A 25,786-nucleotide genomic window follows, 5' to 3' on the forward strand; every position below is an offset into this window, starting at 1 on the left:
GACATGATAAAGAAAATTATTGACTGGGACATGTTCCCCGTCCCCCTCTGTAACGATTTTTCCCTAAAATGACTTGCGTTTTGGTGACTGTCTTTATTAGTCGAAATGCTTATGATAATGATGGCAACGCTGCACAATACTTTTTGCGCAATTTCCAATTTTGTTGCCTGCACATTAAGGCTTTATCTGTTTCAACAGATAAGGGAGTGAAAGTTTGCGCATTTTCAGTGCACCCTGAATTTCATGCCACTGCATCCAGTAATTCTTATAAAATAGTCTTACTCTACATCTGTCATAATTGAATTTGCATCTCCTGCATTTCTTCAGAGCTTTTGTTTTCTAAATGAATAATAAATATATGTTCGTGTTATGTTTTTAAAACACGTACCTCACATACGAAATTTAGTGTCCGTATATTAAGCGCTAGAATAAATCTTTCCGTAAGTCGTGCAAATAAATGATATGCCTATCCTGTAAAGCGACATGTCCCACTTTACTAATTTGCGTGTCTTTATGTTTCATGGTGCAATCATTATCTAATCAGTTGAGTGATTTCGGAAATTAGCTTTAACCAAAACCGAAACTCACATATTCAGAAACTTTCTCTTATGAATTTGAGAGTCATCCATATTCATTTCTGTATCCAGTGTTACACGAGGTAAGCGAAGGGACATGCCTGTCGTTGGAGATTGTAAAATTGATTTTCTTCCAGAAAATGTCTTGTCATGAAATGACTATCTCAAGAGACACCGAAGTTTCGACAAGGGATTCATATCGCCAAGTTAATCTTGTCTCAAGCTAAATGTTTCAATCCTTACTAACACACATTATAACAAATTATATACTCCACCTGAACAGGGCTGAAATAGCATCAGCTAATTAAACACTTTCGTTACATGATAAGATTTTCCTCTGTTTCTATTTTCATGAGGTAAATTTATGTCAGATACCAACATTTTACGTGCATAACCAAATAAGTAAGATGAAAAATAAAGTGAATAGAGAAAGTGTATATCCATTCAATTCAATAATTTCGGAACAAATCCTTGCAAGAAAACAATATTCAGCTCTGCAACATTGACAAAAGTAACATAAATAAATCAGCCTCAAGCAATTCATTTTTTCAATGATGAATGGTTTAAAAGGAACAATTACAAAATTTACCTTTAAATGTAAGTACAGTATTTAACAAATTTAACAATTTTGTTAAGAGTAATAAAATTAGTTTTTTTTTTTTTTTTTTTAAATATAAAAGCGTTACTTCTAATGTTTGTTATTCTACGAGTTAGTATAATTAAAGAATCATCAGAAGCTATGTTTGGTATCAGTATAACTGTACGTTGAAGAAGATATATATTATTCATTTCCCATCCAATATAAACTTAAATAAAAAAAAAAAAAGCAAGGAAGGAGCTCAAGGATTATTAATATTTTATAATTGAATAGTAGGAACTTGAAACAACGTTGAAGTAAAATGGACTTTTACGTTTCCAGAAAATCGAACAGGGACAAAAATCTTCGTGAATCAAATGGGTGCACACGGTGGTTCAGTTGTAGAGCGTTTACCTCTGGTGTGTGGAATCCCTGGTTCAATCCGTAGTAGGCTCGTGGGAGACAACATCGTTGAGTTGAGTTGATTTTAGTTTAGCGTCCCTTTCAGCAGCGAGGCTATATGAGACGTGGACTTACTGATTAACGAGGAATCCGAACCACATGAGCTCCCGCCGGGAATCGAACCCGGGTCGGAGACAACATCGTGTCCGTGGGTTTTCACGGAGTACTCCCGTTTCCTCCCACATTATCGTTTCACTAATTATTCAATCATTATTCACTTCTCTTAATCATTCTTCTCCCTTTGTCTGAAGTGCATAATCGTGGGACGTGAAACTGAACGAGTACATTTCATTTTCCATTAATCAAATACGCAGATCTCTATGTAACCGCACAATTTTTGTTCACATTATGCAATGAGTTTTGATTTTCTATGGCAAAAGGTCTAGGACAAAATACGGACCGGATCCGAGAAGCAAATATAATGTCTTCAAAAGTTTTAGTAGACAGATTGAAATTTCAAAATTAATATAAGAATTTGAAGTAGACCTGCCGCACTAGTTTTTATTATTATTATTATTATTATTATTATTATTATTATTATTATTATTATTATTATTATTATTATTATTATTATTATTATTATTATTATTCTAGCAGTGTGTGTTACACTAACCTCACTCAAATCCTATTCAATGGATTCTCTAAAACTTCACCTCTACTATTCTCTCTTAGACTTCTTAGATTTTTCTAATATTCACATATTTAGTAGTAGTGTTGCGAAGAATACTTAAGTTCTCTATAAATGTTATTTTCTTCTTTACCTACAAAAGTGGCCTGTTTCTTCTTGATCCTTGTGAGAGAGTAAAATGAACATTATTGTTGTTGAAGGGATTCCTCTCTAAATACAGTCTCCGACTTACTTAGATATTTCCAGTGAGAAGCAAAAGTATGGGGTATGTGAGTCGGATAGTACAATTCGTCGGTTAAATCGAACACTTAGGGAAATTAAAGCAACAATTTAAGAACCGGAATTAGATCTTAATTAATCAGAAACTTAATTTGGGATTTAAGAACTGGAACTAATGAAAAAGGAGCAGGAATAATGTAATCAAGTTTTGTTTAGCTTGTGATTGTGTGCTACCCATAAGAAGTAAAGAGAGAAATAAGGAGTATAGTGTTTCTACTGACGAAGACAATCGAGACATAGAAGATTCTAGTTTATTCGCTAATGGTTCTTTGCAGTGTAGATTGCCAAAGCTGAACCATACGATTATTTACCATTGCAGATAAACGGACCAAATTCTTCGCTTAGCATACTTTTCTTGCATTAATAGAACTAATAGTATCCAAAGACACTCTTTCCAGCCGGTCTAGTGGCTAGTGCATGCAGTTTCGGTGCATGAAGTTCTGCATGCAGTTCTGTTGCATGGAGTTTCGGGTTCGATTTCCGATGTAGGAGCATTGAAATTTGAACGCATTACGGTGGTTCGGATTCCATCTTACATTGTAGGTTCACATCAAATATATCCTAGCTGCTGCAAAGAAAGAATAAACTTCAATAAACAATTAAACGACAAAGACATCTCGGAAGGACGTTGGGTACTACTCTTACGTCCAGAATTACACCTCTCTCACACCAGGATGAACAGTTTTCTTCACATTTTGACATCGTGTTGTAAAACACATACATCTACTGGGGTCTAATTCCGCATCAGTCTTCGCAAAATTTACAGTCCGAAACGCAACTTAAAATATTTTTATAGAATGCGGAGATGTTTGTAATAATAATAATAATAATAATAATAATAATAATAATAATAATAATAATAATAATAATAATAATAATAATAATAATAATAAAATATAAAAATGAGGAGGATGGAAGGCAGCAAAATGCAGAATTTGTCACTCTGATGTCATATCACAAATTCTCAGATATCAATATGTGATATCGAATATCACAAACGTAAAATCAAAATTTGGATTTTTTGGCTGAAACCGGTACGGAAACAATTTCCGTAGTAAGGCTGAAAAAAAAATATCCTCGTGGATTTATATATTTCATTTAAGCGGGTCGCGTATTTGCATCAGGGTAACCTATTCACGCCGCGGAATAGTACATGAAGCAAGCTGAAAAATGTACTTTAGCATCGCGTTGCACATTGAACCGAAAGTATGCGTAGTGAAGAGAAGGCATCTTCCGGGTTAGCCGTTTGACCAAATATTCATACAGTTAAATGAAGGGTTTAATTATTTAGCAGTAATTCTAAGCCTTTAACAGACTCTGTATTCATTATTAATAATAACTTCTTTCTTACTAAAATAATTTCATCAGATTTTTCTTGACCGAATGTTTTGACTTCTTGGAAGATTTCATTCAACCCAAAATAGCATTTTGTCATCAAAGCTAATGCAGTAATCTGTCCTAATAAAAATTTAAGAATTCTGCAGAAGAATGTAAGTAGTGTAGATTCTTGTTCAGAGCGTAGATGAAATTTTTGAAATATTCCCCTTAGAAGTGCTTTGTTTTGTTAATATTCAATTGGGGAAATCTACCAAATCGTATAGATTGAATTGAGTTTTACTTAGAAATTTTCAAAACTGACGGAAATTGCTACATTGCGGGTTTTGGTAGATATAAATCTTCAAATTTATTAGATATTTATATAAAAAATGTTTATTTGACTTCTGAGTGTAAAATCGGGTGCTTTTGTACATATATCTTGTGCTTTTCCTTGTAAATGTAATCATTGGGATAGAACACGAATTGTACTTGCAAGTACTTACTGTGCTTTTCAAACATACTTCTTACTTAAATTACTTTATGTTTATCCTGGTTTGATTTGTATATGTTTTTACTAAAGAAGTAGTTTTTACTTAAAAATATTCAATTATCAAAAAAATACCTACAAAGTTATTGAGGAGATTTATAATGAATGTTAACGTATCTAGAAAAGTAACCAAGAAAAGTATGTCCCTTTTCCACCCACCACATTCGAACATCGATATGTTACCTAAGATGTACCTGGAAGATCATAAATAGTTCCCAGCAGTATCGACGATCTTCTTTCTGCCAACGTTTTGGAAGGACATGGATTCCAAAGCGGTAGAACTTGGTGGGCAGTGAAGCAAAGAAGGTATCAAGTGCATTTTGCACCTCTACTAGGAATTTGAACTGACATCCTCTAAGTTGATTGTCCAAGGAATGCAACAGGTAATAATCAGACGGTGCAAAGTCCGGGGAGTATGGCGGATGCAATAGTGTTTCCCATTCCATACCTAGAATAGTGTCCCGTGTAGAGATGTGGGTCGGGTAAATACTTAGCGGGTAGGTAAATAAAAATGAGTATTTATCCTTTTTCTATTTACCTATCCAAAAATGGGTATTTTAAGAAAATTCAGTTATTATGAAGTTTTAAGAATTGTTAACTATACCGGTGAAGTTTTTTCTGTATTTTTTGTTACTGAAATTGTTACAAATATTAACTAGGGATATTTAACACTAAAATCCATAGCATTCCTTAGTTTTATAGAAATTTTTGTAGTACTTTGTACTGTTGCAGAAGTGAAAGACCTGGTAACATCACAGCACTGGTTTGAATATCAAAAAAGAAAGATAATCGTTCTAGTTGGATGCGCATTGGTTTCTGCCTTCAATACTAGTATTGTACTGTGCTCTGACTGTTCTGCAAGTTGAAATTGCATGAGTTTCTCTCTAAACTATATATACTTTCACTGTTATTTCAAAAGTGTTTTGAAACACTTGACATATAACATGGGGAAGAAGAAGGGTCGTATATGACAGTTCTTTAAAGCCAAAAACAAAGGTGTTTTTTGCAAGTTCTATAATAAAGAATATAAACATGCGAATGTCAATAAAATGAGAAATTATTTGGAAAAAGTGTTTTAAATGCCCAGCTCATGTGAAATGGCTTGAAGAACATACATTCTGCAGTACTTTTTCAAATACCGTTACAAGTACATCATCTTCGAAAGAAATAGCTGAATTATTAGAAATAGACATTATTGACTTTCCAGTGTTCATATCCTAATAGAGGAAAGTACCCAAAACCGGACCCCCATTTTGTTTTTGATTTTTTTAAAATATAAATTACTTAAAGAAACTATTTTAAAAGCATGAAATATTTACTTTACAATGTTATGCACCATTTACATTCTACTTTCAGAAAAAATCATTAGCAATTTTTGTTTTAAAAAAATGTTTTCGAAAACCTTACACTTTGGTGATTTGAAAAATAGTTGCTAAAACCGGACCTCTTGCAAAAATTATCGAAATAACACTAAACAAAATTAGAAAAATGTATTAAATCTCAGCAAACATAATCTAGTTTTAAGTATAAGTGCAATAAAACAAACACATGATTTAGTTTTAATAAAAATATGCAGCATACATGTATCTGTGTATATGAAGATACAGAAAATATGAAAATGAATTAAATCTTTTAGCGACAAAAATCGCAAATGTACACGTCGTTTTCAGTCCCAGCACAATTCACATGGGCCCACAGCAAACATAGAACGCACATCACCCAAAGTTCTCCTCTAGAATCGTCGGAAAATTTCCTATCACAAAACATACACCAGGCGTCATCATCTTTGGATAGGGAAACTCCCGGAAAGAACTCTAATTCAGATATTCCTGAGGACACGCTGTTTCCATCCTCTGTGCTTGACTCTTTCGCATTTTTCTCGAAATTAAGACGCTTTCTCAGAAATTGTTTCCCTTTCCTAGACACTACTGCTGAACGATTTTCCCGGCCGCGATTGCCTTTGCGTCCTTGAGCACGACTCCTTTCTTACTGTTCAGCTTCCTTCGCTTCTTTAGCTCTTTTAGCTTCCATCAATTGGGCTTTATAAGGCGTAGATGTGATTACCGTAGAACTGCAGGCCTTTCGTCCCCTATTCGAAGTTCTTTTTTTGATCCTCGGAATGGGAGTGATGTTAAACGGACTTGTCTTAGTAGATGTGGAACCATGAGATTCCTCAACTGCAGCTGATGACAGAGGAATGACCTGACCTGCCGAAGATGTTGATGGCTGACTTGCATCAAAGTCTACGACAACTTGTAGTTCGTCTTCATCACATTCTTCTCTATTATATGGAAAGTTTTGATTTTCAGTTTTTTTCTTCAACACAGATCCATAAAAAGAGAAATCTCGTTTTGTGTTTGCCTCTTCAATGTTTTCAGCATCTGAAAACAGCTTCTTGTTCAACGGGTATATGCCTGTTGCTTTAAATCCGTTGATTGCTATTTGAGCTGTTTGGCATCTAATATAGGCTTTGCCAAAGAGGTCCATTACATCAAAAGCACTCACAGCACGTTCATTATGCCGTAACCAATGCCTGATTTCCTCGCTGTAGTAAAGTTTGAGAGGACCCATGAAAGTTTTATCCAAAGGTTGTAGTTTGTGCAAGGAGTGGGGTGGTAGGGACACAATTGTAACATGATTTGCTTTTGCCAAGTCGATCAGGTCAATATTCTGCGTGTGGCTGAAGTGGCCATCCAAGAGCAATAGCACAGGTTTTTCCTTAGTAGGATTGGCAAACTCAATGAAGTGTCGAAACCACTGAGTGAAGGAGTTTATTTGGATCCACCCTGAAGAATGTGCTGCAAAGATTGTTCCTGGTGGAGCCCCCTTTTTCAACTGTTCACTCATATTTTTCCTCGGAAAAATTACTAAAGGGGGTACGAATGAGCCACTAGCATTCATACAAGCAACTATCGTTATGAGAGCCCCACGTTCTCGTGATGTCAAGGCGGCTATCTGTTTTTTACCCTTAAGGCCAATTACTTTTGCTACTTTAGATTGCACCACAGTAATCCCGCTCTCATCAACATTGTAAATTCTGTCAGGAGTGAATTTACCTTTCTCATAAACATCTTCCAGAAGGTTATAGAATGTCTCTGTGTTTTCTATACTGAACCCAAGAGCCCTACTATAGGATGTTCCAGTGGGCTTTCTTTCTGACAACTTGGTCTTGTGACGTTTGAGGAAAAGACTAACCCACTTTTTCCCAGCAATTTCATCTTTGAAAGGATGTTGAATATTATTTCTCTCTGCCAACTGTACGGCCATTCTTCGCAAGTCATTACGAGTAAGCCCGAAAAAAGAAGCTTCCATAGCGAGACAATAGTGAACCAGGTCCTCTTCAAGATCTTTATCTAAAACTGTTGGTCTACCTCTTTTTGTAACTGATGCTTCCTCAGGAGTCCCGTACTTCATGTTAGACAACCGCATAAGTGTTGTTTTCGGAACATTAAACTGTTTACTGGCCTTCTTCCAACCCATCTTCTTTTTCCTAACTGCGTCAATGGCTTTAGTCATTTTAGACGGACTCCACTTCCTTTGTTCAACCTTCCCCATTATCTTCTTTCAATCTGCAACGTAATTCAAAGAGAATAGTTCTAAGAGTGTGTACAATTTCAGCCAGACATTAAACATGAAAAATTAGGGGTCCAGTTTAAGCAACTGAAGGGGGTCCGGTTTGCGCGACTATAGCCTACAGTTTATTAATTCAATAGATTTTTAACCAAACATCTAAACGAAGCGATTTAGTGATAAACATTAGCCCAAAACCTTACTATTTAAGAATATATATAGGTCGAAAGGCTTACCTGCTAATATCCAGGAGAATTTATAAAAAATGTAGCACAACGTAAAAACTTTTTCCACTATCAAAACACGTAATGAGAGACTGATAAGCAACAATTGAAGCGTGCGACGTGTGCGCTCTGTTAGAGAGTGGTAGAAGTCAAAACTACTATTTAGACTTTGTCCTGCTAGAGTTCAGGAGAACGTATAGGCAGGAGACCGGGGGTCCACTTTAGGGGGAGGGGTCCGGTTTAGGGCACTTTCCTCTACAACTACTAGTTCTTATTCAAGTAAATCACTGGGTTCTTTGTTGCTATTTGTGAACGACATGAATGCAATCACAAACATAAGCGGCAAACAGTTTACTATAGCTTAATTTAGTAAGGTGGATATTAACCCTTACTGTATCAAGGGGGGTGATCGTCAACCCACAACTAATTGAAGTCTGACTTTTGCTTTTCTGCCCGAACGAAAAAAAAAAGCATTATCAGAAGGAATGTTAAGAACAGAATTTATCTGCATTTCTTTCTCAATGCCTACTGGTTCACCTTGCAGAACCGTACAAATAGGAATTGGTTCACGAACCCCTCTCGCCGTTGGTAAGGTATGCATTTGAGAGTGCCTGAAGTTTAATGTGAGTTGTCATATGAGGCGCCTAGTATCAAAATCCGCCACATCCATTTCGCTTAATTTCCAGTAATCTCGCAAAACGTGCAGTGAAGCTCCATATACACGCGTACAAAATCCCATATTTAACGAGTTTTTTAGCATGAAACGTTAAGCTTTTAAACAAAATACTATTTCCATGGAATTCTTTTAGATCAAACATATAACAAACGATATATAACTCAATTTCGGTAAATAAAAAAAAGAATTGGTGGCTTTTGGTACTATAGCTCTTTCCAAATCACAAGTTACATGGCCTTGAGCCGGCTTTCTACTTCCTTCAAGAACAGTGATACGGTATTGTTATTTTGCTGCAGTGACAGCACATATACAAACGAACTTTTCGCACTATTGTGACTGTTGTCAATAACCGACGCACTGCCTAGAAGTATCACGTAACAGTGACTACCATTCATGTAGGTTCTCATTTGAAAAAATCTATAGGCGCTTCATATATAAAAAAATAATGTTACATATACCTACAGGGCACCTATCTGTGATAACACCTCAGTTGGGAAGAGAACCATCAACAACAATATAATTTTAAAAAAGCCTTTGAATGAAATCGAGGCTTCAATGAAACATTTCATCCAAGAAATATATATATATAAAAAATGTAATGCAAACGGTTCTGTACCGCCACTGACACTACAGCAAAAATTACATTGCATTACACTGAGCATTGTTGTTGATGTTTATTCTCTCTCTAGCTGAAGTGATTTTACCTCGATTGGGCACTATAAGTATACCTGATAGACAGAGACGTGGGCAGGAATTTATTTCGGGAGGGGTCCAAATATTTTCGGGGGAGTCCAAACACCATTTCAGGATAAATTATATTAAAAATTGTAAAATTGCCCTTAAAATTAGACTAAATTTACAAAAAATTCCGGATTTCGGGGGGGAAGGGGCGAACCCTCAGGACACCCCCCGCCTACGTATCTGCTGATAGATAACATTCATTTTATTATATGATAGCTCACATTGAAGCTTCAGGTACTATCAAATGGGGTAATCACAGGGAACTAATGGCAACTTCAACCTCATATTCATGCTCAGGATGTATCATACGAAATAGACACTAATATCAACAGATTCACTTTGACACGAAATGGGCATGGGGGCGCCACATGCCACTAAATGAAGCCTTATCAATTTCGGGGTCTTTCGAGCGTGATTTCTCATTCATTTATGAGTAAAAATATAATAAATACTAGATATGTAATGTAATATATCTATGTATAATACATATAGGTATATAATATATACATACTAAAGTTTGATATGTATTTTAGGAGCAAATTTTTTTGCATCTAAGGAAAAGAGTACATTGTTGTTCCAATGGATGATAAAAAAAAAGTAAAGATCTAAAAGTATAAAAAAAGTTTTATTACTAATAAAGGGTTAATTGCTCATATAGACGAATTGTAACATGCAGGGAATTAACAGCGACGAAGTATCTGAAGATAAAAGCTGTCTGAAAATAAAATCATTTACAACGTAAGCAACAGTATTCACCAATTCGTTTTATGTGTTTTGCTTGGATGTGACCTACTTGTATATCGAGATGAACATAGCCAAGTGATAAAACTATCACAAAACAGCAGGAGAGACGAAGTGATAAAGAGAGTGAAGATAGTAAGTAAAAAGAATGGATAATCAAAAGATAGTACCACTACGAATAAGAGCTTTCTCTATTTAGAATATATTTTGCCAATTTTATTCGAATCTATGTCTTCCAGTTCCTGAAATCTGATAAAAGGTGAGAAAATGTTTCCAAGAGTCGCGTTCTTCCTTACCCGCTTCCTCTTCGAAAAAACACTTATCTTCATCCTTGGATTCATGTAAAAAAAAAAAAATAAATAAATAAATAAAAAATAAAAAAGTATTAAACTTTAATTTCCTACGTCCAATAGTTTCATACGTCCAGCTTCATAATGCCCAAAATTTGCGGAAGTTCGTGAATAGTAAACCAAAGTGCAACCACCTGTCCTTCCTGCTTTCAGGGGCTACATTCTTCAAATTCAGTCTTATTTACAGTTTAGGATTCATGGATAATATTTGTACAAAATCTAAATGTCATACGACAACTTCCGGAAATCAGATGAAGGATGGAAACATCGTTAAATCCATTTTCCTTCTTTAGGAGTTGCATCCCTTGAAATCATAACTTTCACCCAGTTTAAGTTTCAATCACAGAGCTCTACAAAATTTCAAGCTCGTATACCCAAAAATTTAGGAGATTAGATGATGTTGGGGATCGGGGAAAGCTCAAAATTCCCTGTTTCTCCTTAAGGGGTGTATTTCCAACTATATACTGTAAGTACAAAACTTCAAGTTCCAAAAGTTTCACAATTGCGGAGAATAGCAAAGCAGCTTGAAATGCTACCTTAATCATTGCAAAAGATGAACGGCTAAACCAAAGTATGCATCTTAATGAGTTGAGCTTTCGTTACAAGTATCAATTTATACACATTTGTGAGGCAGTTGATGCAAGAGAGTTAAAGCAAGTTTCTCCAAGAAAAGACATATTTAGCAAGTTAATTTTACTGCCATCTTTTCTGTAAGCAATAATACAATTTTTTTTTCTAAAACTGATGGTAAGATCTTCAGATTCGGACTAAGTAGATCATTTTTTAAATTTTATACATCTATAAATGTATAGATGTGTAACATCTGTACGTATAGAGAAATTTCCGGGTACACCCTCTGAAGCAAGTTCGTATAGAAATCATTAGCAACTGAAAAAATAATAATAATAGGAAAGGAACAGAAATGATGCTTGTAGGTCTTGGCTACGGGCATTCTCACTTTCTAAAATTTTAATGAATAATTGAAGACTATGAAAAAATTCATAATAGGTCCGACACTATCTTCAAAGTCCTATTAAATGAAGTAATAGTACCTTTTAAGATTTTTCGTTCACTATAGAAATTTGACTGTTGAAAATTATGACGTCGTAAAGTGCATATCCAGCTTTTAGACCAATAAGAGAAGACCTGGAAGCAGTTAATAATTTATTTAGTAACATTTTATACATATTATCTAGCATACTTTCTAATTTCTGATGTTCTTTGTCTAAACTTTGATTGTCTTTGAATTATTAACTAAAAAGTCAAAAGAATGAAACTAAGGGTAGAGAAGATCCTTAAAGGTTCCATCCTGGCATTCGTGTAGTGCAACTTAGACTGGCCAATGGCAAAGTTTGTACTCGGAACCTCTTGAAAAGCAAGAATAATTAGCATGCCATGCCTGTGCGATTCACAATCTACTCTGATGTAACTTAGCAGCTTGGTCGATCCCTTATACATTAGACAACACAGTAAGGTATAGTTGTTTAATACTATAAATTGCATTCATTTATATGACAACTGCAATATACACATGATAATGTCCTCACTCATAATAATAAATCACTTCTTTGCAGACGAGAATATGTTACTATTTTAAAAACAATGCTGATACTTTACTACAGACTTCAAGAAAAATCTGTGGTTTAACACTATTCAATTTGTTACTAATGTTTCAAACCTGACTAGTGATTCAAATCTCAAGTTAAACAATAGGTCCCTTCTTACGTGTATTAGTGATGTGAATGATATTTAATTATATTTAATCAAATAAAAATTAATTGCATAATTTACAAAGTTGTCGAAACAAGTACAAAATAACTTACTCAAATATAGACCTTTACTTCGGAACTTCATTGGGATTTTACTTGAGCGATGGCAGAAGAGCAAAAAAATCAAATTCTAGACTTCAACGGTTTTACATATTTCGTGGCTCTAACATGCCGAAAAAGTAATTTTTGGATGTCCATCCACTTCTTCATCCATTATTTCCATAAAAGTAAGTCTGTCTAAAGTCCACGCGCTACGTCGTACCTGGACCAAATTTTAAACTCAAGGTTTCTACAGGTTCTGCAGTGAGATGTTTTGAATTATCTTTTCACTTCTAAAATTAGTGAGTTTTCTTAAGGGATAAAATTCCAGAAAAGATGGTTTTCTCGAAAATGACTTAACAATCTCGTTCATAGTTCATAAATCATTTCACCAATACCCAATAATATGTTATTAATAATGTCCGGATTTCTATGTAATTATGTATTTTTCGCTTCATATGTAGGTTCGTCAAATCCTTAAATGTTTGTGATTCACATCTGTAGGGTGCTTCAACTCAAGTTTCGTATTACATATTTTTACATATTTTGACCAATATTACATATTTCTATGGTTTCTACACTTTTTTTTTTTTTACATAAAACTGTCTTAAAATTTTGCGTTTACTGAAATTTTAATTAAAAAAATAAACTCTCCAACTATGCAAAGCTTGCATCTAGATTCAATTTTGATAGACATAACCGAAATCTATCTATCTTTTCGTTTCTTTACCGAAAGAGAAATATCTTTCTCTTGTTTTATTTGCCAAACCATGTTTCGCAGAATTTTCGCCGATAACAAAAGAAACATAAGGAGAAACAAGTAAAAATCCTCCCTCCGGGGTACATTAGCAGCGCCCTTTATTCTCAACTCTGGAGGAAGACAGAGTTGCCTGCCTGACAGGCGACTAGCCAGGAAATTCCTAAAATGATGTCTATTTGATTGTTATTGGAGGTCGGACGGGAAGAAAGATGAAAGCAAATCACGCAATTCAAGTTAAAACTATATACTAGTGTGCTTCCAGGAATTTACTGAAAGAGTTCGTTCCAAGAAGCTGGCGACAATCGCAATATCATAGCAGAAAGAACTTCGCTTGTTCAACTGAATGACAGGAGGACAGTACTCTAGTATTGCAGTTGCACAACGCACGTGTTCTGTATTGACCGTCGAAGTTAGAAATGGCTCCGGTTGCCTCACCTTTATCCGCGAAATTGCGGTCGTGGGTAACTATCGATGATGCGTTTACTACGGAGCCTACGATAAAGTGGTGTTGTGCCAAGTGTGTGATAAAAAAAAAATGGATGTTCAATGAAATCTCAGTTAGAGCAACATGTACGAAGTGCACTTCATGCAAGAAATAAAAAAATTGCGAACTGCAAAAAAAAAAAAAAAAAAAAAACGCACTCTTGACACAAATGCATCAAAATACTTCAGTGAGTGAGTTTTTCAAAGACTTGTGCCAAGCAATGATAGCAGCAAACATTCCTTGGAACAAAGTTCAAGTGCCAAAATACCGTGCTTTTCTGGAGAAGTACTGCAGGCATCGAATTCCTAACGAATCCACTCTTCGAAAGTGTTATCTCGAATATTGTTATAGGGAAGCTACAGATACCATTAGGCCAGAAATAGGTAGTTCAAATATTTGGATTTTTGTGGACGAAACAACAGACGTTTTGGGACGTTATGAAGCAAATTTAGTGATTGGAATGTTAAGTGAAGATGCTCCATCTAAATCCTATCTTATTGCGAGTAAATTGCTGGAACGCACGATTCATTCCACGATTGCTCGCTTTGTAAACGATGGTCTTAAAGTGTTGTGGTCGGGAGGAGTTCAGGAAGAAAAAGTTCTTATTCTCTATACAGACAGTACAGCGTACATGTCAAAAGCGGCTAGAGCACTTACAGTTTTTTACCCTCACTTAATTCATTTCACCTGTATGGCCCATGCTCTTCAGCGTGTTGCTGAAGAGGTGAGAGACAACTTTTGCGAAGTAAATCAACTAGTTTCTTCCACGAAAAAAATGTTTGTTAAGGCGCCACAACGTGTTCAAGTTTACAGAGATCAACTGTCAAACGTGCCACTTCCTCCGGAGCCTGTGCTAACGCGATGGGGCACTTGGACACAGGCAGTACATTTCTACAATGAATATTTTCAAAAAAATAAGCCTGTTGTTCATTCATTTCCATCGGCCACTGCTGTGTCAGTTGACATTGTTCAGAAACTGTTTAATGGTTCAAAAGTAATGTGTGATATCGTATACATAGACAGCAATTTTGGTTGGCTACCTACAAGCGTTATAAAGCTAGAGACTGTTGGGCGGCCTCTTCCGAAATCCATGGAAAGCATAGAGGATGCAAAGAGACTGCTGCAAGGTGTGTGTGGAAATGTAGGAGAAAAGTTCGAAAGAAACTAAATGTAGTGCTGGAAAGAAACCCGGGTTACGACAGCCTATTGGCAGTGTGTGAGATTCTCAGAGGTGAAACAAGAACCCTCCCTGAAGATATTTCCCCCAACTACACTCCCCTGTTGAAACACGCTCCTGTTACCTCATGTGATGTGCAGAGATCATTCTCTGCATACAAGAATATTTTATTCGATCTCCGACAAAATTTTACTTCTGATCATTTAAAAATGTACCTTGTAACCCATTGTGCAACAACACACAGTTGAACTGCAGGCACATCTTTTGTAAGTACTTTATTTCAAATTAAAAATTTTCATTAGCGGAAATATTCTTCAATATTAGTCAGCTGGTATTGTTTAAAAGGTATAGGACTGCTTTTCCCTGCATGAAATACATATATATAAAACAATACATTTCGTCTTAAATTGCTTTAAGTATTTAAATTTGTATATTGCGTATAATTCATTTCAAGATTGGGCCGTGGTAACGGATGCGCATTTAGTGTAAAAGGTTCTAGATTTGAAACGGGACCACACCACACCACATGAGATTTCTAACGTACAAATGCCGTATGCATTGCTTTTCTCAGGGCTTTCCTGTTTCTCTCTAGCCGATTCACATCTTCCTTCATTCGCGTCTGATTTTTATTATCCTGCAATCAGTCACGTCAGTGACGTATGGCTGTCTCAGCAGTTCAAGCATTTCACTTCATTGGGGGACTTGCATTAAGCAGGATAAAGTGTAGTAGATTTTCCTTTTTATTTTCATAATTCGTTTAAATATTGCATACTCATACGCGTGTTAATATTACGTCTTCATAAATATGTAACATATGTAATATTACATATTCTTATATAATATTACATATTTCTTACATTTTAAGCGATTTTTGTTACAAATTTATGTACATATTTAATGGACTGATATTACATAAAAATCCGGACTCTAGTTATTAATCATTTCTGTGGGGAAAATCCTGGGAGGTAAATTCTTTGAGTATGTTTACAAACGATTTACTCAAATATAACTTAGGCGATTTTGTACATATTTCATAAATTAAAATTAAATTTTCGTTTGAAATTTTACAATATGGAATAAGTAATTTTTCATGAAAAATCCACAGAAGATAGTTTCCTTCTGGAGGTTATTTATAATGGTTACTTTCTTCCCGAAATAACACATTCTATTTCCTTCTGTTTCTTAAAAAACATTCATAGCAATGTCATTTTCCTTGGAAAAGAAGGTAGTCAAGTTTACAAGTGGTTTAATTTTCCTTGATTTCGAGAGAGATGATAGTAAAACATGTTGTGATCATGGCAATAAAGTAATAAATTCAAAATTTGGAAACCATGCCCAAAACGTGGTTGGGGGATTACGTCATTTTATTTGCCACCATATATACACACAAAAGCCTAGTGCCAATACCGTTCAACATAAGCGAAATCAAGTAAGAATACTGTTTTAAGAGTGTTCTTCAGTTGTTCCAAACTTTCTTCCTACAGAAAAAAGTAACGTAATTTGCTAGATAATGGAAAATAAAAACTGCGATTTTCTCAAAAAATGGCTGTAAACAATACGTTTGTATTTCGTAAATAAATATGTTATTCACATCCCTGAAGTGCAGCATAAATCCTTCTCTTACAAAATTTCAGGAAATTTGTATACAAAATACAAAATTTCATTGGAATGGGTGTTCGTTGTTCAGTTGAGTAGCTTGAAAATGGCTCTAATTATTTTCTTGATATTCTGTAAATAAAAGTACTCATTATCCTCAAAATACGGCATAATCAATTCCTTTCTGAAAATACCTAAATAATTTTCTATTGATAAGGCGTTTCCTTAGGACTAACACAGTACAAATTTATGTTTGTATTTCATAAATATATATTTCAGTAAAAACTTCAACATTACTTTGCTTAATTTAATAAATGTGAGAGAGATTTTTATTTACGAAAGGTAATTAACTATCTCTTTTATGATATTTGAGGCATAGTTGGTCAAGGAAAATGAGAGCTACTTCACCTCCACAACTTCAAAAGTATATTGAGGAAACTTTCATTAAAAATAATCCAGTTTGCCGAAATATTGTGTTTCCCTTGAAGTTCATAAAACGTTCCTATTGCTTGGGGTTAAGATAGGTCAAGGTTGAGAGATACATTTATGAACATATGTATCTAAACTTAAGCAAAGTTTCAATTAAATCTAGTGCATACTACACCAGTAGTTTTTACTAGACACATATTGATAATTGATTCTACAATATGAAACCACTTTAACGAATGGATATGAATTAATAGAAAATAAGAGTGCTTGAATTCTTTTAATCAGACTGAGTACTATACGTGTGATTATTAGGAGTGTATGTGTAGCTATTAGAAGAAGATAAACACCAGTAGATTCAATCTGGCCCTTAACAATGTACTTTTTACACACTAACTAATTAACAAATAAATGTATAGCCTATGGAATCCGGAGGTTCAATACCGTGTTAATAAAAGCTCTCCATTGGCTTCTGTATGTAGCCAAATGGATCCAGTTTCTACTTTGTACTCCTATTTCAGCGACATCAATCTTAATATTGTCCTCTCATCTTCACCTAGGTATTCCTGATAGTCGTTTTCCAATTGGATTTCCAGTTAAAACTTTGAAAGCGGTTCTACTTTATTCCATTCTGGCTACAAGATCTGCCCATCTAAGCCTCAAAGACTTGGTGACTCTAACAATGTTTGGTAAACGGTATAAATTAGATAGTTCCTCGTTATGAAATTTCCATCATTCCCTATTCCCGTTTTTCTTGGATCCAAATAGTCGTCCCAGAATTTTACTCTTAAATACTTCCAGTCTGCGTTCTTTCCTCAGAGTAAGAACACAAACAATAAATAAATAATCGGTTCTACGAGAATAAAAACAGTTTTCAACGAACTTAAAAAGTTCGTTAGTGAATTATCTATGTATGTATGTCTCTCTCTCTCTCTTATTTGCAACTTTTTCAATTTTGAACCTTGGATTGGATAGAGCATCAAAAACTATCTGAGAAGGTGATTAAATTTTTTGTATCGCTCTTACCGTTCCCGAGATATTCGCCAAAACATGGCCGATTTCTAGAAATTTAAGGAGCTATATTTCGGGAACCGTAAGTCATGAAGAGATCATTGGTATTGATCAATTCCAAAGAGGACGGTAAATAGTTTGGTAGCAAATAGTAACCGGTGGCCACTGTCCAACTGGCTACTGGTTTGGCCAGTGACAGTTGACCAGTGCCACCAATTAATTTCGGTGCCAAAATGTTTACCATCCTCTTAGATATTAATTAACACTATATCATCTTTCTATGACTTACCGTTCAGGTGAGATTATATGAGTGTTGATCAATACCTAAGCGAATGGTGAACATTTTGGTACCAAATAGTAACCAGTGACCACCTATCAACTGGTTACTGACCAACTGGCCACCGTTCTCCATATGTTGACCATAAAAGTACGAATTTCGGGAGATTTAAGGAGCCATATCTCGGGAACTGTAAGTCATAGAGAGATGATATTTTCCGAGAAACGGAACAAGGTTGCGTTTGCAGATAAAAAGATTTACTTTTACATCTAGGAATAATCACAGTTATCCTTCCCGCTCCATCTTTTCATTCTTTTTAATTTCGTTTAGGGAATGCTCTTGGAGCATTCTCAACTGGTTATTATTGGCAACGGGCGATACACTTTTTAATGCCATAAGTTTTCTTTCTTTCTTTCTTTTTCAAAAAGCATCCGTCATAATGTACCATCATGCATATCATCTTGTTACACTTAATTGATTTATCGATTAATATATATGCTCTATCTTTCAACAATATTATAATTAAATAAAATTTAAAGTTTCAGAGTTAGTTATATTTTTGTGTTATATCTCATTGAGCATACTGTATATTATCTTCTTACTAGAGAAATAATGGAAAGCTGAATAGTGTATACTTCCCTCCGATCTTAATAGATTACGTAATTGTAGTAAAATTTTGAGATTTATCCTACAAAAAATTAGTTTTTCTCGATTTTCCAGAAATCGGAGCATGAGAATTTACACGTATACAGTTTAGTTCAGCTTACTTGCTCTATCGAATGGCATGTGTCTCATCTCTGGACTTATTTTTTCGTTAAACGTTAATAACATTGAAAGATTGCTGTAATCCTATTGTCAGTTGCCAAAATTCGTTTTGCTCCCTGCAAAAATGCTGGGAGCAAAAATCTATATAAAGGAACGAAACTAAGTTGTTGTGTTTGTTTACTTTTCTTAGGAAATATCCTTCTCTGGCATTGGTTACACAAAGGAAGTATTTCCAATACAGCAAAAGGACACTGAAGCATTTCATTTTTCCTTTTACAATGATCAAACAGAAGAAAGATGAACTTTAAAGACGAACATTGTCAGAATGTCTTCAGTACAAAGGAAACAGATGGAGAACAGGAAAACTTATGCGGAAGTTTCTTTAATGTCGTCGAGTTTCTTTGTCGTTAATCTACTTTTTCCCCTTGAAATTTACTTAAAGTGACAGTGTGAGAACCGAAATGGAATTTCAGAAACACGATAAAGCTGCGTTGATGTTCCGATGCTAAGGAGACCATATCTGAAGGAAAGGGGAGAAAAGAAAGTAAAGGAAAGAAAGGAAGAGAAAAGGAAAAAAGGCGCAGGGGAACGAATTCCGCTACACATAGAAACATCTCGCTACGACATAAGATTACGAAATTACAAGAGCAATTCTAAGCGCAGCTGGGGGTAAATCCATTCCATCCTCAAAGTAACTCGAGTGTTCTTATTACGTCCATGTTGCCGTGCATCGCTCCGCCGAGAATAATAAAAATGTATCTTGCAAATTCAATATAGAGGGGAGAATCTTGTTTCCCCTTCTTCTTCTTCATGTTTGAAATAACATATTTTATCACTTAGTGATACAAGGTCACAGTGGTCTTTTGCTTCAGCTTCTCTTGGTTAAACAGATAGTACATTCGAGTTTTGTACAAAGAACATACGTTCGATCCCTGTATAAACACACAGCAAACATAATAGAAAATTGTCGTGTTAAAACAACTTTCCGATGTTACCACTTGATTAGGCTGTTTGTTCACAGTAAAAAATGGTTGTGTTAATTCAACTCAATTTTAAGAGAGAGCAGTGGTTCCATCGTGACTACCACTATGCAGTATTAGTTCAATACAGACCCCCGGGTTTGTGGTTTAACACAGGGGGTGTGTTACGTCTTTAAATCACAACTGGTGATGAGCGGTGTTGCATTCGAATCTGTGTTAGTATTTTCGGTGTTGATTCGACACCATGTCAGGGTCGGTAGTGTGGAGAAAAGTGTTGTGATTTACTTGTGGCGGTCTTGCACCAACAATTAGAAAGTAACACAGTGTGTAGTGCGTTAATTATTTTGTGTTAATATTACACCATGTCAAGTATCAATATAACACAGTCCTTGTGTTACTTCAACATGTATGATAATTCAAGGTCAAAGCCGTAATTCACATTGTATAGCTTATTTCTAAAGCAGTATCTCCAGAATCATGAGTGACATCCTCTCTATTACCTTCTAATGCCTCGTCTTGACTACAACGGTCAATTGCGTCTTGTACGATATTTTTACGTTGGTAACTGAAAATAGATCCGAGCGCTTGTTTAATGGCTCGGATTTTAAACCTTTCAATAATATACTTGGAACAGCATTCTTTCTCAGTTTGCGCGTAAATAATTCTCCTGGTATTAGCCAGAAGTAGATCTAGACGGTAAAAACTCGGGGGGGGGGGGGGAAGGAGTCAGAACCCAGACTATGATAGGTATATCATGTTTAATAAAAACTTTCAAAAATATCTAAATAATAGCTTAAATCAATTTTGTCACTCAAAAACTGGGGGGCCTAGGCCCCCGGCCCCAGCCTAGATCCGCCACTGGCATTAACTTTTCTTTCAGTAAACTTGACTTCTCGAAGGCAGGCTCTTCAAGATGTTTGGAACACGAGTGATTTTATTTAGTACATTTTTTTTTTCATTGATTTTTTGAGCCATAATTTATATCGATCTGATGATTTCTCACGACTTGGAAACGTAAAAAAAGATACTTTATGTCCTCAGCTTTAATTGCACAAGAATTACAACTGAAAACACAGCAGGTGTTAAGCATTTATACTTCACAGACACAGCACGCGCTGTACTGACACTTTTTTTCTACTTCACACTAGTGTTTCTTTCAGAAAAAAATCCGGGGGGGGGGGCACTTAGTATTCGGAGAGGCACATTATTTTTACACAGTACTATTATATTTATTATATTATAGACGTATTATTTTGGTCTCCTCCGGGGAATCTCTCAGAGCTCCGGGAGACAGTGCCACCCTAAAAACATGTCTGGAAGAAACACTGTTTCGCACAACAAACGTAATTACTGCTCTCTCTCTCTCTCTCTATTATTTTTTATACTAATGCTATAGGAAAAACAACTAACAAAAACTTCCCTCAAGAATTTAACACAGAGCAAGACTGCTAACAAATCCAAAACACAATCTATTAAATCCAATGCACTATTAAAGGTTTATCAGCTGCGTACAAGGGAGTGATTGCTGACTCACATTGAGTTCCTCGCGTATCCCACCCATGACGTCAGCATTTACGATTCATCGAAAACAAATGCCTGTAGAAGCTGAACGAGACGGCCAATCAAGATATAAAAAAATACAGGTCTCTTATTTTTTGTTACTCTTTCTATTGCACCAAACTTGTTTTTAACTCGAACTGCTCCTTTAAGACCGTTTTTGGTGTTAGTTCTATTCCACTTCTGTCTTACAACGACACCTATTTTGGTGTTGAAATAACTCCGTGTGTGGTGTTGATGTAACAATTTTTCTGTGTTGGAAAACCATGTGATTTACATGCTTACGCTTACCGAAGATTCTAATTTTAAAATAAGAATAGTAAACTACAGAACACTTCATATAGAAAATCTTCATAAAAGTTTTTGTCGTACTCCACAACATTTATTGTGAAATATTTCTTGATGGTGCGAAACACAACCTTTACCAACATCTTGTTCAAGAATGATAGGAAACTCTTAACCATATCCTTACGCCGTCTTTTAGGAGAGGAATGAGAAGGAAAAGAGTACAAGGTGGATATTTGTAGTGGATCTAAGGAAATTAGACGTTACACGATGCTATATGAGACGGGACCTACTGATGAACGTGGAATCCGAACCACATGAGCTCCCACCGGGAATCGAATCTGGGACTCCCACGACGAAAGCTCTTACGCTAATCGCTTAGCCACGCAACAGCTCTGGACATAATATGTGTATGAACATATGTGGGCATTATAATCTTAGCGATCATAAACATATAAACTGATAGGCGCAAAAGTACCACAATATAAACTTATAGAAGTGAGGGAAACCATAAAGAAGAACCAAATGATCAATATAGTAGGTAGAAAGAAGCTTCTGAAACTAAAATAAAGAACAATGATAGTACAGTACATGTAATTTAAATAGATGCATATTTTGGATTAGGATGAAGGATTAAGTGAAGTGCAGGCACTTCAGAACAGGAAAGAAAATTTAAAACAACGAATCCTGTTATCTTCTGCCTAGGACAGACACATGTGTTATTATTATTAATATGAAATGTAACATCCCTTGGATCAGCCTTTCCCAACCTGGGGTCCACCAACCCCCAGTGGTCCGCAAGACAATCTCAGGAGTCCGTAAGCCAATCTGTGAAAGGCACACACACTGGTGAGAAATACATCATTTATAGTCATACACTTATTGTCATGTTAATTTGTTTAAATAAATACATTTTATTTTTTTCCAGAAAAATACTTTTTTTCTAGACCTAATGGGTAAGCTAATGTGGTTTAGTTTTAATCACGTACTGGATTTATTTATATATTTGTAACGTCTTAGTCAACCCAGGACCACTCGATTACGGAGTAGGTATCATACCACTCTAACATGATTAGTTATACCACTACAAAGGAAATGAATAAACTAACACCCACACACATATATGCTAACATGGGGAAAAAATATAATACTAACCATATACAGGGTGGACCATTTTAATCTTTCCACGGAAATATCTCGAAAACGGTTGAACATAAATGAACTGAACAAAAACTCAAATAGGAAATGCCATTGGGCAAATCTAACGGTGATGTTGCGGTGCCCCCAGGGCCGCCCTTCAAGGGGGCCCAGGGCACAACTTTAAAATTTTAAATGGAAACATGGGGCAACTGACACCTCGTTCGATAGATCATTAAAAACTAAAAAGCGATGTAGCAAAAGATTTTTCATATCGGTCACCGTATTCAAAATGGCTGCCAAGATATGTTACCTGTATCAGATAAACGTCCAGTACCACTAATATGAAAACGGTTGAACATAATTGAACCAAACAAAAACTCAAATAGGAAAGCCATGGGGCAAATCGAATGATGTTGTCGCGGTGTCCCTCAGGGCCGCCTTTCATGGGGGCCTAGGCCCATCTTAGAAATTTTAAACGAAAATAAGGGTCAAGTTATACCTCGTTCGATAGATCTTCATACATTAAACAGCGTTGTGGCAAAAGATTGTTCATATGGGTCATCGTTTTCAAAATGGCCGCCAAGACATGGTGCTTTTATAAGATAAAACGTTCAGTATCACTAATATGAAAACGTTTGGAGATAAATGAACAGGATAAAACTCGTACAGGAAATCACAGAAGGTATTTATTATTCCACGCATCGAGAATAATCCAACGGAGAAAAAGATTATTAAAGTATAAGTGACATAATGCTAAAGAGGAAATCTAATTGTTAGAAAATTATCTTTCCGATCTCCCTCTGTAAGTGGGTGAAGCGGGAATGAATGGTAAAATCTCAAATGAGAACCCCACTTTTACTTGCAATAGGTATGGTTTGTCTGAAACACTTGGGTGTACAAGTGACTTGTACTGTAATGAACCGATATTGTGCAGACGACTTTTGAGCAAAAGCAACGTTTGTACACATTGTTCTAAAGTTGCATTGTTCAACAAATTGGTTTTGCATTTTAGTTGATTCAGTTTTGCACAAATCATTGCCTGCAATCAAAATGGAAGGTAGCATTTAACAAGAATTTTACCCACTTTTTTCCATTACAGACGTCTATCTCTTATAAAAACACATTTCAGATAATTTTGTTGTGTAGATACAATTTGCAAAAGCTAAGGTTCTCATTTGTAATTTCACCGTTCCTTCCCGTCCCGCTTCACCCACTTAAGGTGGACGTTGGAACGATAATTTTCTAGGAATTAGATTTCCTCCTTTGTGTTATAGTACTTTTACTCTAATAATCTTCTCCTCTGTTTCAACATTTCCGAGCCATGAAATAATAAATACCTTCTGTGATTTCCTATAGAAGTTTTATTCTGTTCATCTGTTATTATCTTAAACCGTTTTCATACCAGTGCACTGCAGTGGTACTGGAGGTTTTATCTGGTACAGGCACCATGTCGTGGCGGCCATTTTGAAAACGGGAACCCATATGAACAATCTTTTGCCACAACGCTGTTTAGGTATGAAGATCTATCGAACGAGGTATCAGTTGATCCATATTTTCGTTTAAAATTTCTGAGTTGGACCTTGGACTCATGAAAGGCGACCCGGGGGGGGGGGGCACAGTAACATCACCATTCGATTTGCCCCATGGTGTTTCCTATTTGAGTTTTTGTTCAGTTCATTTATTTTCAACGGTTTTCAGGATATTTCCGTGGGTCACCCTGTATATTGGAAGGTGTACTTCACATGTATTATAGATTCTAAAGGGAGCCGCAGTGTGGAAAAAGTTGGGAAAGGCTGCATTAGATCATATGCAATTTATGTACCCCTTCTTCATTATTTAGGTTTACATTTTTATATAAAATGCAAATGTATCAGAAATATCCAATAATTGATTTTTTTAGGTAGTGTTTACCCGAAGAAAAGGCACAAACTTTAAAACGAGAGAAGGACAAAAACTAACACACTCAAATGGTAACCTCAGGAAGTTGTTTAACACATTTTTTGCTGTGTACAAATATGAACAATGGTCTCACAGTAAAACTGGCCACAGTTATGTTAATTCAGCACGTTGGCTTTGTGTAAAATCGTGACACTTGCCTAGTGTTGCTTCAACTCTGTTGGATTTTTGTGGGAATGTTTAAAATGTGTGGTTAAATCGACTTCTTCACATGGAGACTTTTAGTTTGAAGTGATTTCAGCAACACACCATTGATGTCTCGTGTACAATTGCCAAATTGAAGAATACAAGCTGCTTCTCTTAGAAGGATTGAGATATAATTGTTAAATTTTCATTCTTATCAATCTTATTTTATGCTTTTCAAGAATCAGAAAATGTGGAGGTTCTTGGAGTAGTTTCTTTTTGATATTATTTTAAACATTCCATATGTGAACTTTTGATTAATTCGTAACTATGCTAAAAGAGAAAGTTGAAATAGTTTTAAATTTATCAGCACTTCATATAAGTGATATTAAAAATAGTTATAGAAAGAATTACAGCCGGAACCAGCATGATTTCTAACCGATTAGTTTCTTGAGAATTGGTTCTTGGGAACATTTAAGGAATTGTTCCGAGGAATCAGTTCCTTAGAAATCGATTCTCTGAATGAAATGCCTAAAGAAAAGATTTGTCGTAAAATATACTGTATAAAGCGTTGCTCATAGCTCAAAATAAAAACTAACAAAAATTCTCAATGTCATTTATATAGATATTTACGTTATCCTTATAAGGCAAAACACACTAAAAATTACAATATAGATGTATCTTCTAGATACACAGTTAAGTTAGCATACGCTCCTTTGGGGTTGGAAGCCCGGATTCGATTCCCGTCCGGAGG

General features: G+C 35.5%; 1 protein-coding gene across 1 annotated transcript; it reads right to left on the minus strand.

Annotated features, from left to right (window-relative positions):
- Nucleotides 1-6,371: 6,371 nt before the first annotated feature.
- LOC145665257 (uncharacterized) lies at nt 6,372-7,940 on the minus strand. The gene has a single exon (XM_081732550.1). It carries the CDS (start codon nt 7,938-7,940, stop codon nt 6,372-6,374), a length of 1,569 nt encoding a protein of 522 aa, XP_081588676.1.
- Nucleotides 7,941-25,786: the final 17,846 nt, after the last annotated feature.

The sequence above is a fragment of the Thermobia domestica genome, chromosome 11 (genome assembly GCF_964235325.1).
Source record: "Thermobia domestica chromosome 11, izTheDome1.hap1.1, whole genome shotgun sequence".
In the NCBI taxonomy this organism is placed as follows: domain Eukaryota; kingdom Metazoa; phylum Arthropoda; class Insecta; order Zygentoma; family Lepismatidae; genus Thermobia; species Thermobia domestica.

Excerpts from the sequence above, each read along its gene's own strand:
- LOC145665257 (XM_081732550.1), bottom strand. The coding sequence starts at position 7,940 with ATGGGGAAGGTTGAACAAAGGAAGTGGAGTCCGTCTAAAATGACTAAA.